A 14,794-nucleotide genomic window follows, 5' to 3' on the forward strand; every position below is an offset into this window, starting at 1 on the left:
GGCGCGGTTAGAGCTTTTGTCTCGGGCGCTTAAAACACAGTTGAAGTCACCCATAATTATCAGCTGCCTTGTTTAATCTGAGTATCGTTCGATGTTTTTAAAGAAAATGAGCCTGTCTTCAGCTGCATTTGGTGCATAAACGCAGAGAAGGCGCCATTCACTGTTATGCAAAACCAGATCACAAACAATGAACCTTCCGCAGGTAGACGAACTCACGACCTGCACTACAAGTCCTGGCAACCGTTTGACAAGAAGAAGGCACCCAGCCGACGTGCCCACTGCGTGACTAACAGCCACTTTGTACGGCGACGTGAAACGATGCGCCATGCTCCCTGTCTCCTCCTCTCCCTCCACTTTAGTTTCCTGAACTGCTAGCACGTCTATGTTTTGCTCTGTTAAAAGGCGCGTTTTTTTGTTGGTTTTGTTTTGTGTTGGTGATGACCGGCAATAAAGAAAAAAAAAATTGATGGCGCAATGGATTGACACCACCCATCTTAGCATTGATGCCACTTAAACATCTGTTCGACTCCTGTGTTGTAAATTATTTTTTCTGAATTTTTTTTGCAGTTGCCTTCACCGTAATTATATCCTGCCTTCAGTGAGTGTATGTTACCTTTATGTTTCGCTCACAGTTACCTTTAAGTAAGAATCGGTATGACAACAGTTACACTAAGCAATTACCTTCCCCATTATAATTTCCTTTCTCAGTGAGCGTATGTTACCTTTAGGTTGCGTTCAGAGCATCTTTCAGCAACAATCGCAGTTTAACTCGTTGAAAGCGTCGTCTGCTCCAGTGCGCCTACGGGATATGGTTTGGCAATATACCGCCGGGCGTCCGATCCAGCAGGTGTTCCTGTGGCGCCTTTCATTTGCACCACACAGGAAACAGAAGCAGTCCCAGATGTCCAGGAGAGTACAGCAGGCATCAGCGGCGTTTTAAATTGATTTGATAAGACTAATAATTGGTTCACAGGAGTGGTAAGGCCCTGTATGTGTCACACTAGATCTGTGGGCACCTGAACCGTGCCATAAGGGAAGAGAGGAAGGTGGGAGTGAAAGTGGATAGAAAGAAAGAGGAGCCGTAGTGGAGGGATACTGAGTAGTTTTTACCACCTAGGAATCTTTAACGTGCGCTGACATCGCACAGCACACGGACGTTACTTCGTTTCGCCTCCATCAAAACCCAGCCGCCGCAGGCGGGTGCGAACCCGGGAAACCCGGCACAGTAGTCGGGCGTCTTACCACTGCACCACCCCGGCGGGGCAGAAATTGATCTAGAGGATAGAAAATTCGCGGTATCTCTCATAATTCTCCACGAACACATGTACCTCGCGTAAAGGAAGGAATGCAGTTGGGAGTTTAAGAAGAGAGGGAGATAGAGGTGCCGTAGTGGAGGGCTACAATCCACCGCACTGTAAGAGATTTCACCTCATTGACTTTATTGGTTCGAAGTGACCTCCAGAATTTTTTCTCCATAATTTATTTCTTGTGCAATCGATCGAGTGCACCGCATTGGTGGCCCGTTTGCTAAAGTTCCGAACGTGGATAATAAAAGTGTCGAATTCCAAACCGAAAGAGGAAGTAATGTCAAATCTTAAAAGCTGAAAACAAATAAAATTTCGGTTTTTCCACGCAGCGAGGCTCGTTCGCAAGAGACTAAATGATTTCCCAAACCTTTGCTGCCCTTAAACTTTTAAACTTCACTACAGCAAACTACCTTTAAAATGTAAGATAATTATGACCCCAAAACAGTGTCCAGGCCGCGTCATGGCAAACATCAAGTTTGGCTGACTGACTGACTGACTGACTCACTGACTGACTGACTGACTGACTGACTGACTGACTGACCGACCGACCGACCGACCGACCGACCGACCGACCGACCGACCGACCGACCGACCGACCGACCGACTGACTGACTGACTGACTGACTGACTGACTGACTGACTGACTGTCTTGAGCAGAGATAAGGGGGGGAGATGCGAGTGTAACGCGCACTCCTCCTCCAGTCAACAAACTCAGCAGCGCATGTCGCGCGCGACGTCGCCGCCGCGGGGCCTTGAGTGATCGTGCAACACCGACTGCGTGCTTTCTTTCTCCGCATGCTGCTCGCCCCATTGCACTGGTCTCCTCTCGATTGCGGTGAGTACAAGCCAGTCGCCAGTCAATTAGCGCCGCCGACTCATCGAAAACAAAAACAAAAACGCTGTCAGTGACGCTCGCCGGCACAACGGTAACATGCCGCCGAGTCTTGGCTGGTTCCTGCGGGGCGAACTCACTGGCGGCCGAAATCATTAGTCAGTCGATACCTCAATACTTGTGCCGAACATAAATGGAAATTCTTTTGCTGAAGCCATCGAAATACGATGGCACGTTCTCTGTTATTCATACAGCGCAAACTAAGGTGGTGGGATCGAATTTTCTCAGGCCATCGGACGTCCGACTCAAAACTCTTGTCCCCGCAGGGGGCACCTCTTAAATCAAGCGTTTGTGTATACTGTGCGACACCAAAGACCCCGAGCACCCACGCTTGGCCGTGCGTGGCATCGCCGTGTCTGGGGAAAATGGAATCCTGGTGGTTGAGCCAATGCTGAGTGTTTGGACCTCTAAGGCTCCTCGGCGGAGGCAACACACCACTTTGGCCCGCGCTTCCCACTGGCCGCATCTTAAGGCTGATCCACCCGATTGAAATCGGCAGTCGCCTATTCCTGCCCCCCCCCCCCCCCATCTTTCACTTTCCTATCTTCTATCCTACAGTTGTCCTGTCTTCTTCTCTCTCCTTGGATTCTTACTTCTTCCAGGCGGCTAGGGTTAACCGTGTGTGGTATAACTACCCTAAGTTACCCATATTAGGTAATAGTTACTGTGTACAGCTGGCGTGGGTAGGACGTATTTATTTAACTCCTGTCCCGTCCCCTTGTTGGGCACCATGGTGGGTGGCGGGCACTGTGACCGAACAGCATTCTTACTTTATGGCTTCTTCTTCAAGGCAAAATGATCGCCAAACAAAGAAAAGGCGAACCGAAGTAACTTAATTCTCTAATGAAAAACTAGAAGTGTTCCCCAGGTTGCACGTCATCCACAGTGAAGAACCAGAAAAGCCAGCCCGCATAGTATCTCCTTTCCTCATGTCAAAGTCTCTCGCACAAACCATGGGTCCAGAATGCAAAATATCCAAGTTGGGCAATAGGGAATATGCAAAATTAGTCATCTGGCAACATGCACACGCCGCCATCTTGTGTTGGGCGAGTACTTCAGGCATATCGCCCGCGAACCCACGGCTACCTTTGAATTGTCGGGTGTGATCTGGCTGATTTAACCGCGCTATCTTTGCTAATTCTGTTTTCTAATTATGCGCTATCTTGCTAATTATGGCACAAGAGCAGCGTTTTCCCTCAAGCGGCCACGAGAGGTGGCGAAAGAATCTGGAGGTTTTGCCGCACCTTATTGAGGACGATTTATCGCATTTCTGCTCGTCGGCAGCTCCGTCAATGCGGCAGCAAAAGAAAGCGTATTCCTTCGCCGTCGAGGCCTACGCTGTTCCACCGTCGCTGGCCATTAACATCTGCGATTCGAGTATGTTGTTACCTGTGCTTTTACATATGTTCATCGCTGATGGACTTTGTTCTGCTGCAGTTTATTGAAGGCTTTCCCTCACTGCGGTAGGCGCGCAATCACTGGCGGCGCAGGAGCGACATAGTTTGACTGCTCATTTGCGTCAATTTGTATATTGGCCTATGTATGAAGTGCTTTTGGATGAAGTGAAATCTCGTAGTTGTTTTCCCATGGACATGGCGCTTTACGATTTGCATGCGTAGTAGGCTGCCTGTGGGAGCAGAATCATGTTAAGCGATGTTCCCCCTCGGAGCGGGAACTCAAAATACTCGGTAAAAGTAAAGATAACTAAACCTGAGGCGGAAACAGTAAAGATGCCTTCACATTAAGATTAAAAGGCTATGACCCTGCAAAATAACTAAGAATTACTCGGCTATAGTGTAACATCATCACACGCAATGATTATGTTCCCAGAAGTTGTGATTCATTAAAGTATTCTTTGCAGAAGACTAAGGTAATGTTCAACAGCCTCGGGAAGGAACAGCAGTTTACATTAGGCAGCGAAGTACTGGAAGTAGTAGGTGATTATGTCTACTTAGGACAGGTAGTAACCGCAGATCCGCACCATGAAAAGGAAATAACAAGAAGAATAAGATTGGGATGGAGCGCATTTGGCAAGCACTCGCAGATTATGACTAGCGGCTACCGGTATCGCTCAAGAAGAAAGTATACAACAGTTGCATCTTACCTGTACTCACCTATGGGGCTGAAAAATGAAGGCTAACCAAGAGAGTTCTACTTAAGTTGAGGACAACCCAGAGGGCTATGGAACGAATAATGGTAGGGGTAACATTAAGAGATAGGAAGCGTGCAGAGTGGGTCAGAGAAATAACTCATGCTACCGACATTCTAGTGGAAAATAAGAAGAAGAAATGGGTTTGGGCAGGACATGTCGTGCGAAGAGAGGATAACTGATGGTCGCTTAGGGTAACAAACTGGATTCCAAGAGCAGGAAAGCGCAGCAGGGGGCGGCAGAAAGTTAGGTGGGTGGATGAGGTTAAGAAGTTCGCGGGGGTGAAGTGGATGCAGCTAGCACGGAAGTTCGCGGGGGTGAAGTGGATGCAGCTAGCACGGAACCGGGATAAGTAGAGAAATATGGGAGAGGCCTTCGCCATGCAGTGGGTATAGCCAGGCTGATGATGATGATGAAAGTATTCTTTATTCTTCGTTTATTGACCATTAGAGGCCCCGTTAGGGACATCATATGGAGGAAGGGGGGGGGGGGGGGGGTACAGAAGCATTCAACAGACATGCACGATTATAAATATAGAAAAAAAATGAGTGATCAAGGTTACATAAGGGGGCATACAGAAGTATTTAGCAGTTACACATGAATATGAGTATAAAAAGGAAAAACAAAACATATTGTAAAGCTGGGACATAATGCAAAGTATACAAGTATACAACAACAAAGTAGCTCCTTTTGAATTTTATTTTGTTTTTCTGCACAACACTGCTCGAGTGCCATTATATATATATATATATATATATATATATATTTAAAGTTGCATACCCAGAGGGATACAAAGTTATCCTTAAGTCTTAGGATACCCGACCCAGTTCATACCTATCCTCTTTTAGGCTTGGATCTCAAAAATTGTAGGATATAGTTTGGAAGCATCACCCTTATAACAGCTGTCATCGTAGTGGGCTCAAATTTTTCTTTCATACCCTTGTTTGTTCGTATGTTGTAGCGTACTTTTATTTTCACTTTTTTCTTTCTCATCCCTATGATGGCAACTTTCCTTTCATGTCATTGTGCAGATCACATCTTAGGCAATGGTTATGATCATCGCTATTTTATTCTCCTTGCAGGTTTTACATTGTCTATGCACGAGCGACATGTTTTCGGATTCAAAAGAAGACCGGTAAACCATACCATGTGCTTCTTGCCTTTCGGCACACAACTGGTGCCATCACTGATGCAACCTGCGAGTGCCCTGCTGGGGCGAGTAGCTCATGCAGCCACATTCTTGCCGTGCTGCAGATGATAATCTTGCTCAAGAAGCAGGGTTTTAAAGAGGGTTCAGCTGAGCTTACGTGCACAGAGCTGCCTCAGCAGTGGAGGCGCCCTAGACTACAGGGAATCAGGCCAATAAGTGTTCAGAACATTGATTGGAGGAGCCCACGGGAGAATGGCGTACCAGTGCCTTACCCATTACGGCTGTCTAATGAACTTGCACAGAAGGGGGACGTGCAGCAAATGCTGAATGCCCTACATGCTCTGGGCAAAACACTTGATGACCTTGGCAGCCATGACTTTGCCATGGTGTTCTGGCTGCTAAAAGGCCTTTTGTGGAAACAAAGGGGACCAGCACCACCCGGTTCACCACTTGCCTACCAACAGGCAAAGCTGCTATCGGGCTTTAGGACATGGCTGTCAGGCAGTTTTTAGGGTCTGGAAGGGTCACTGTCGTCCCTGACCTTCATCTTTTTGATGAGGTTGCAGACTAAATTTCCTGACACCTTATGTTCTGAAGGGCTGAATATATTGAAGGTAAGCACTGCATTCTTTAAGCGAAATTCCAAGTTGCATAAGTGACATGAATGCTTTAATGCCTGCGCTTTCGCGCACTGTGGCCTCGAATCGATGTGGGTATTTTTTTGGAAACAGTAGTGTCATCATTACGAAGTCTGTAAAAGTGTAAAGGTATTGTCATAAAATTTCATCCAATGAAGACCACAGTATGTTTGTAAACTACGATAATCAAATCCAATTATCGGATACACAATAGATCATTTGAAACAAATCTAATGTGACGTGCTTGCCTTTTGTTTGTTATTTTCACAGGAACTACAGCTGTCACCAGAAGACGCGAGAGACTTGGAGAAAAATTCAAGGAATCAGACACACAGTGCGAGGTGGAGAGAAGATCGTGTGGCCCGATTAACTGCCTCACCATTTGGCCGAGTCATCAAAAGTAGAGAAGAGTGGACCGATAAAGGAATCGCGAACATAGTTGAAAGTAAGGACCTCTCTCGTGTGCGCGCTGTTCAATACGGACTCCGAAATGAAAGTCTGGCTGCTGACCGGTACAGTGCCGTAATGTAGAGCTATGGACATTCTGTGTCACTTTTACACAGTGGCTTAGCAGTAAATCCAGAGTTTCCACGGCTTTCTGCAAGCCCCGACAGGTTTGTTTTCGAACCAGAAGAGGATACGTTCTGGCTATTGGAAATAAGTACCCATATTCACTAAAGGACAGTCAACCAGAAGAAACCATGATAAAGTTATCTTGCCTCCCTTTTGGGGAAAATGGCCAACCGAGCCTCAAGAGAGAGCATGATTACTACGCACAGGTGCTGGGTCAAATTGCTGTTGCCGGTTGCTTGTGGGCAGACTTCGTTGTGTGCTCAGAAAACTGGATTGCAGTGGAACGCATATAGTTTGACAAGGAAGAATGGCTTCAAATGAGTTCAAAACTTGACGCCTTCTTTTTTTCATACATGTTACCGTATATCAGGACACGGCATCAATATCACCAGTGTTTTGTTCATGTCAGGCAAAAGCCTAAAACAGAGATGTGCTTGAAATCAGTGATGCATGTGGGCTCTGTATCAAATATATATGTGGTATGTAAATACTAAGAGCCAATTTACCTACTGAGTAGAGTCCTGTTGACACTGCTGCTGCATATATAAGATGTTATCACTACTGTTGAGCATTTAGTGGAGACATTAGCCTCAGGCTGAAGGAGACAAATATTTTTATTGTCAATATAAAACTAATAATGGTACAATGCATCAAGGAACATGAATGTTGACATTACTATGGAAGTCTATTGCGGTTTCATTTTCAGCTTTTTCATCATGAATACCCGACAGACACTTCATATCGTGCAGATTATATAATGTACTGCTGCTAGCATTCTTTCCTCTTTTATTATGCACGAATGAGATGCATTCAAGAAACCAAATTACTGTCCCAGTAAGCTTCAAGGGAAAGAAATTGAAAGAGTGATTAAAATTGTTACTTTACTGCCAATACTGCTCCACAAACTATACAACAGTAGTAGCTTGCAATAAATGAGTAAACTTCGGCTTAACGCATCAATAGCATACGTAGCCTGGCTCGCATTTGTACTGCGCATGAAAAGAAAATTCAATCAAGAAATTTAAAAAGAGGCTTTCTGGCTATATATCATCACACTTAAGATGAGTTGCAGCGATGCTACCTATTTCATTTGCGCTGTCTCATTCAAGTGCATCAGTACAGCATGTTCCATGCCTTTATTGAACCTAAAGTAGGTAATATGCAGTCATATGTGGCACCTAAATGCGCGTCAAAAGTGCTCTCAGCCCATTACAAATTGGTCACTTGTTTCAAATGTGTTCACAGCTGCATTCCTTTTATGTGTATACATCTGTACATTAAAACAAAATGTCAGTCACGCTACCTTTGTTTTTTATCATGCTAAGCAAAGCCAATCCATTGATAAAATGGCAATAAATGAGCTGTTCTGAAATTTAGGATGCTTTTCTGGGATGACTGTTCTATACGCACTACACTCAGACTGAATCAAGTTTTAATATATATGCTATACTTGACACTGTGAAGATGGTTTGTAATGTTGAAACAAATCCTTGATTTTTTGATAATAAAATGGATTGCTAAAGCTATATGTCCTATTTGCCGCCATAGTGGCTCTGGTTATGGCCCTTGGCTGCTGACCTGAAAGATGCGGCTCTGCGGCAGGGATTTAACCTATTTCGATGAAGGGAAAATGATAGAGGCCCGTGTACTGTGAGATGTTGTGCACGTTAAAGAACCTGAGGTGACTGAAATTTCCTGAGCCTTACACTATGGTGTCTCTCACAGCCTGAGTGGATTTAGGACATTAAACCCCAACCACCAAACCTATATATCTTACTTTATTAGTACTTGCTAAGGGCAGTTGTTAGATTTGCTAACTCCGAGGCTTCAGTCGTAGCTATTTTGCTCTAATGGGATTTAAGTCTTTAGTCATGAATGTTTGTATCTGTTCAGACACTTGCTTCATCAGAAGTAGTTATGCTTCCTCGAGGTTGCATTATGGGTGACTGGAAATTCGAGAGGATGGCTGTCACAGTCCATATCTTATTGATAAGTGGTGCCAAGCTAACGGGTACTGGTCTGTCAAATATGTAGTATGACTTGATCCTTTGTATTCTGCGCTCAACGTGAATTCTGAGCGAGGCCACTTCACGCGATATGCTGAAACCGCCGCGCTCCCAGCTGCAACAGCCAAAGATGTGGCCGGTTTCTTATTGAAGAACTTCATTCTCCGTCACGGTGCTCCTCGTGAATTACTCAACGACAGGGGCCGTGCTTTCTTATCTGAGGTTGTTCAAGCCCTGCTCGCTCAGTGCAAAATCATTCACCGGACTTGCACCGCCTACCACCCGCAGACAAACGGCCTTACTGAACGATTTAATCGCACCCTCGGTGACATGCTCACGAAGTACGTCGGATCCAGCCACACAAACTGGGACATTGTCCTTCCTTACATCAACTACGCGTACAACACCGCTACGCAATCCAGCACTAGTTTCTCTCCGTTCTTTTTGCTGTACAGTCGGCATCCATCTGCTCCCCTTGATATTGTCCTCCCCTACAACTCTGACGCATCAGAATGTACCACAGTGACCGAAGCTGCACAGCACGCAGAAGAATGCCGCCAGATTGCACGGACATTCACAACCGACTCTCAGGGGCGCCAAAAATATCGCCATGACAGCAATCAGAAGAATACATCACACTTCGAGCCCGGCTCACTCGTGTGGCTATGGGTTCCATCCGGCAGCTGCCTCTCAACAAAACTGATCTGCAAGTATGATGGGCCCTACCGCGTCGTCGAGCGCACTTCACCAGTGAACTATGTTGTCGAGCCGCTTACGCCATCTTCCTATTTGAGACGCCGTGGCCGTGAAACTGTTCATGTGCAGCGCCTTAAGCCATTCTACGACCCCATTGTGTCTTCGTCCCCTTAAGTCGCCAGGATGGCTCCTTTTTCCCTGGGGGGGGGGGGGGGGGGGGGCATTGTGAAGAAGAAGATGGACCGTTTCTCTGGACGCTGATGAGAAAGACGAAGGTGTGGAATTGCCATCGCGCAGATCGTGTTGGTCTTGATCGCCCTGCTTCCCCGTCGACCTCGAAGCCGTCCTGAACGTCCTTATACATACACAATATACATTTGAGTGAACCACACGAAATTGTGGACACCGAAACTGAATTAGGTCAAGGTCATTTGAAGGGCAAATTTATTGTCACACGAAGACCTGCTATACCTAATTAGCGAAGGTTTCGCTTCCATTCCCTGCCGGGGTGGCGCAGTGGTTAGGGCGCTCGACTAATGTGCCCAAGGATGCGGGATCGATGACCCTGACCTGATTAGGGGCATGTCTCCACCGCGCCGTGATGTCCAATCAAACGCATAAGGTACCCTTTTTGACCTCAAAAACCTCCTTTAATGAGACAATATGAAAGACCCGTGAATTGAAAACACGGTCTTACGCAGGCTGTCGCTGAAAGACTGGCAGCTTGCTCTCTATCAGTAGGTTTCAGCCATGCTTAAACCCCTGCCATTTTTGCATCCCTCAGCTTCATGAGCTTCCCGATATTTTGGCTTCAGTACAGCGCTACTACCAGCAATAAAGCTGTGCTTGATTACCAAAAGAGCTACATCCTGATTAAATGTATTCACTTGCGTATTCAACAAGATTAATCTGTCCCTGAGGGAAATGTAACGTACTTATTTAAACCTAGACTGCTGCTTTACACACATAACCACAAAATGCTATGAATGAATCAATGAATTTGCAAGGTGCATGCAGTCTCTTTCATACGACTTGCTGAATGTAATGTTAGGTTGGTTTTCTTGCAGTGTTAACCTCAGAGTATGAGATTTTTTATTCCTTAGCTCTGCCGGACACTCATAGCAAGCCGCACCTGTAGGTAGTAACATACCTAGTGCAGAAATTGGTATTACTAGCACCAAACATTGATAGGCCCAACCTCCCTAGCATACCACAGTATCATTTTGGGCGCTAAAGAGGAACACTTTGGGCAGTGGACACACATCAAGAAAAGAAACTTAAAACCTGTTTCATGCTTCTCAAAAAAGAACTCAGGTATTGGCCAGGTCTCAGAAAAACTAAGAAATAAACACAACGCCATTGCTTAGAGCAACAAGCCATAATGATTGGTCTGCAGCCACCTATACATTGCTGTTTGAAGGGCTTCGCTATTAGGCATGTTATAGGCCCAGTTGTTTCTTTTTGCCGTCAGGTGCTGAAAACAACAGTGTAAATGGCAAAGACTTGGTACCATACCAATCACCCAGCTGTTAATTCAGAGGACGCCTCTGTCATATAGGATAGAAAGTAGATCGACGAAAAAAACACCTGTTTAGCAGACGCTAGTCTTACGTTGTATACCTTTTAGCATAGGTGGTACCTTTTTCCTGCTGCAGAACGAGCCTGCACGTTACCATATCTATAAAGGCCTTTTCTTTCTATTAAGGCACGCTCACACTAGCGGGAAAACGCGCAACGCTGGACGTTCTCCGCGCGCCGCTTCCCGCAGAAACCGTTTTTTTTTTCCCGCAGGCTGACTTGTTTGACGTTCCGCGAAGCGATGGGGTCGGGAGCTATTTTTCCCGTCCCGCAGAACGGAGTAGCCAATCGAAGCGGAGCGCAGACCGTGACGTCAGTCCAAGTTCAATGACTCCCAGCGGCGGCTGTGCGGGCGGCGTATATCCGATCCCAACAAACGGATGCGGCGCGAGGGGGAAAACGAAGATGGAGAGGGAGAAGAGGCCTTCGGCTGGCTGTTACGAGCTGCGGCCGGCACCCCCATTCCACGCTAGCGACTCAAGGCATGGGCCTCGGCGCTCGTGTTGTTGTGGCAGCGTGCGATGCGCGTTGTCGCGTGGATGTGTGTGCGCGCTCTTGTGCTATACTTGTGCCGCGAGTCTTCTCCAAAGACCGCATGAGGCTAGTCGTCTTGTCTTGCCCCGGATGAACTAAATGCGATTTGTGCATTGATTCAATCGCTGGCGCTCGGCCGCTCCACGAAGCCCTTCGTGGCTCAGACGCAGGTTTGTTACATACCGCTTACATGCAAATCGGCCCCGAAATGCGATCTATTTTATGAGGGAACGCAAGCCTTGTATTTCCGCAAGATCCCTTGTGCTGACTGCTAGAGTTTGTTCTAGTAACGTTGCTGCAAGCCGTTGGATGTGCGTGCGTGATGTGCCGCGAGACTACCCCAAAGACTGCATGAGGCTAGTGCTCTAGTGGCTAGTCTTGCCACGAATCAATTAAATGCCTTTTATTTGTGCACGTTTTCGATCGCTGGTGCACGGCCGCGTCATGAAACCCGTCGTGGCTCTCAGTGCAGGTTTGTGTTACATATCGTTAACATGCAAATCGGCTCCGAAATGCTATCGCACGCTTTGTATTTCGGTGAGAACCCCACCTAAACCGTCCGGTGAAGCAAAGGCCTGCTTAAAAAAAAATAAAAAGAAAAAAAAAAGAAAAAAAAAACACGACCGTCCGTAGCTGTGCTTCAACCCCAAAAGCTGATACATTACTTTTCTGAGTGCCTTTACTGCGTGCAAACACCTTCCGCCGTGCATGTAGTGAAAATGATTTGTGTATTTTGCAAGTGGCTTTAAACAGCTCGTGCAGCTGTTGCTTAGGTATTGCAGCAATGTGGCACTGTTCAAAGCTATCTTGTTTGCTTCTTAGTTTCGCAGGGTAGTAGATAAGAGTGAAAGGGTGCTCACAGTGTCATAAATGGCAATATAGCATCAACAAAACCTGCAGATGTCGCCCATCAACAATTTTCCTTCTAGAGATTTACTTTCAGATTAAAACAAGCATTCATTGAATATCCATGCTCAGGTGGAAATTGCCACCACCAGCTGCTGCCTCTGAATACACTTTCTTTCCTTCAACATCAGGGTTAAAGGCCAGGGCAATCGCAAGTTTCGTTTCTTTTTCACTTATTTGGTCAGTAAAGAAAGTGTTGTTCCTCCTTCGGTGTGGGATATGGTGTTTAACTTCCATAAGTGATATAGAAAAACTGCCTATAAGAGACGTCATAGTGGACAGCTCTGCATTAATGCCATTGATTTGAGGTTCTTCGTGTGCACTGACATTGCAAGTGTGTCTTGCATTTCACCTTCATTGATATGTAACGACCACTATGGCTGGAACTGAACCCAGGTCCTCGGCCTAGCATGTCTTAATATGAGTACTATTTTCTTTTGCAAATGCAATCCTTAGAAATGTAGTTTGTTGATTGCAGACAGCAGCAGAAACAAAGCCTAGCACAAACACAGACTAGAAATCACTTTTTTCACTGGTACACACTATGTTACTTTATCTGTGTCAATGTGATGTGGGCATTAACAAAATCAGCCTTGCATGTTACACACATTTGCAAAAATGTTTTTTTTTTCTTGCGAACAAAGTGATAAATGTTTAGTAATAATTTATTGGTACAATATATTAATCCATTTATTTCTGCTACCAGCCCGAAGTGCAATGTCTGGTGAAGGTATGTGTCTAATACTGATCAGTTAAGCGAGGCAAAATGCAAGAAACAAAGTCTATTAAAGCGAGGCAAAATGCATGAAACAAAGTCTATTACTGTTTTCACATAGAGGAGAAGTAATTCATTTGTAGTCAGTGTGCACGAAGCAAGAAAAGTATTAACTTTGGCATGTTTTAACCTTGCTGCCCATGCAGTCATGAGGGAGCTGCACTAGTTGCTACTGTTATCATATGGGCAAACTGTCCCGATGAACTAAAATGCTGGCAGGGGTATGTCGCTGTAGGTCGCTGTATGTGAGCAATTCTTCCATTTCAAGTTCCTCGGCATTAGGTCTCACCGCTCGGCCGACAAAACCTCGAGCGTGTTGATGAGCAGCCTCATTGCCTCGGTACCCTGAGTGGGCAGGTGTCCATACGAGTTCTATCTCTCTGTCGAGTCTGATATCCGCGAGGTTCTTTCTGGCAGTATTTGATATTCTGCTACGCGAGAAGTTACGTATGGCAGTTTTTGAATCAGTGACAATTATGTCCGCATCTGCTGTAGCGATGGCTAAAGCGATTGCGGCTTCTTCCTCCTGGTCCGAGTAGCAGACTTTGACCGAAGCAGCTGATACGCATTTACTTACTGTACTGCTTAATTACAAAGATAGCAACGGCACCGTCAGCCATATAGTAATCCAAGGCGTCGGTATACACCACCCCATCGTGATTTCGGTATTTTCTGTTTAGGGCCCTATCTCTAGCTTTCCTCTTGCCTTCATGGAAGGAGGGATGCATGTTTTTGGGCACAGGTTTGGAGATAATTTTGTCGCCAGCTCCTCTTGGTAGTGGTCCTAGTGGGTGGCTAGTGGTTCGGCATTAATTCTCATGCGGTTGAGAATTTGTCTGCCTGCTTTAGAGTTTGTTAGTATTTGTAGCTGCAATCAGCTCCTCTACATTGTTGTGTATCCCAAGTGAGAGAAGTTTTTCGGTTGCAGTGTTTCTGGGTAGACCTAGCCCAGCCTTGTAGGTGCTTCTAATGAGTGTCTAATTTCTCCTTGTCAGATTGAATGAGGCGGAGATAAGGGACAGAGTATGTGAATCGACTTAGTACAAAGGCATGGATAAGACGACAAATGTCAGCCTCTTTCTTGCCGTTACTCTGTGTATCACTCTAGTGATTTATCGCACAGTCATTTCCAGCCTTTTGATAGTAACATTGCTCTTCCTATTGCTCTGGATGTAGAGCCCGAGCACTCTAATAGTATCGACTGTGGGTATGGGTAGTCCGTGCAGGCAGACTTTTATCTCTACTTTGTCTTGCGTTTTCCTTCTCACTGCTAGTAGTTCAGACTTATGTTGTGAGCATTTCAGCCCAATCTGGTTAGTGTATGACTGGACTACATTCACTGCTTCTTGAAGCGTTTCCTCTATGTGAGCGTCCAAACCTTTTGCTACCCACAAGGTGACATCGTCAGCATATAGGGAGTGTTGAAGATCTTGGATTTCTTCAAGTTTGGGAGGCAGACCTATCATTGCTAGGTTGAACAAGAAGGGAGAGAGGACTGATCCTTGCGGGGTTCCTCTGTCTCCTATTGCTATTTTGTCCGATGCAAGTCCTGCGATACTTAGCTCTGCCCGCAGTCCTTCCCGAGAGAAA

At 45.9% G+C, this 14,794-nt stretch overlaps 1 protein-coding gene across 1 annotated transcript; it reads left to right on the plus strand.

Moving 5' to 3' along the window:
- The first annotated feature begins 3,491 nt into the window (after positions 1-3,491).
- On the plus strand, positions 3,492-6,010 carry LOC146177467 (uncharacterized). Its single transcript, XM_084581570.1, has 2 exons — positions 3,492-3,580; positions 5,431-6,010. Exons 1-2 carry the CDS (start codon positions 3,492-3,494, stop codon positions 6,008-6,010), a joined length of 669 nt encoding a protein of 222 aa, XP_084437696.1.
- Positions 6,011-14,794: the final 8,784 nt, after the last annotated feature.

Source organism: Amblyomma maculatum, chromosome 10 (assembly GCF_055883805.1).
Source record: "Amblyomma maculatum isolate TAMU_Amacu chromosome 10, ASM5588380v1, whole genome shotgun sequence".
NCBI lineage: Eukaryota > Metazoa > Arthropoda > Arachnida > Ixodida > Ixodidae > Amblyomma > Amblyomma maculatum.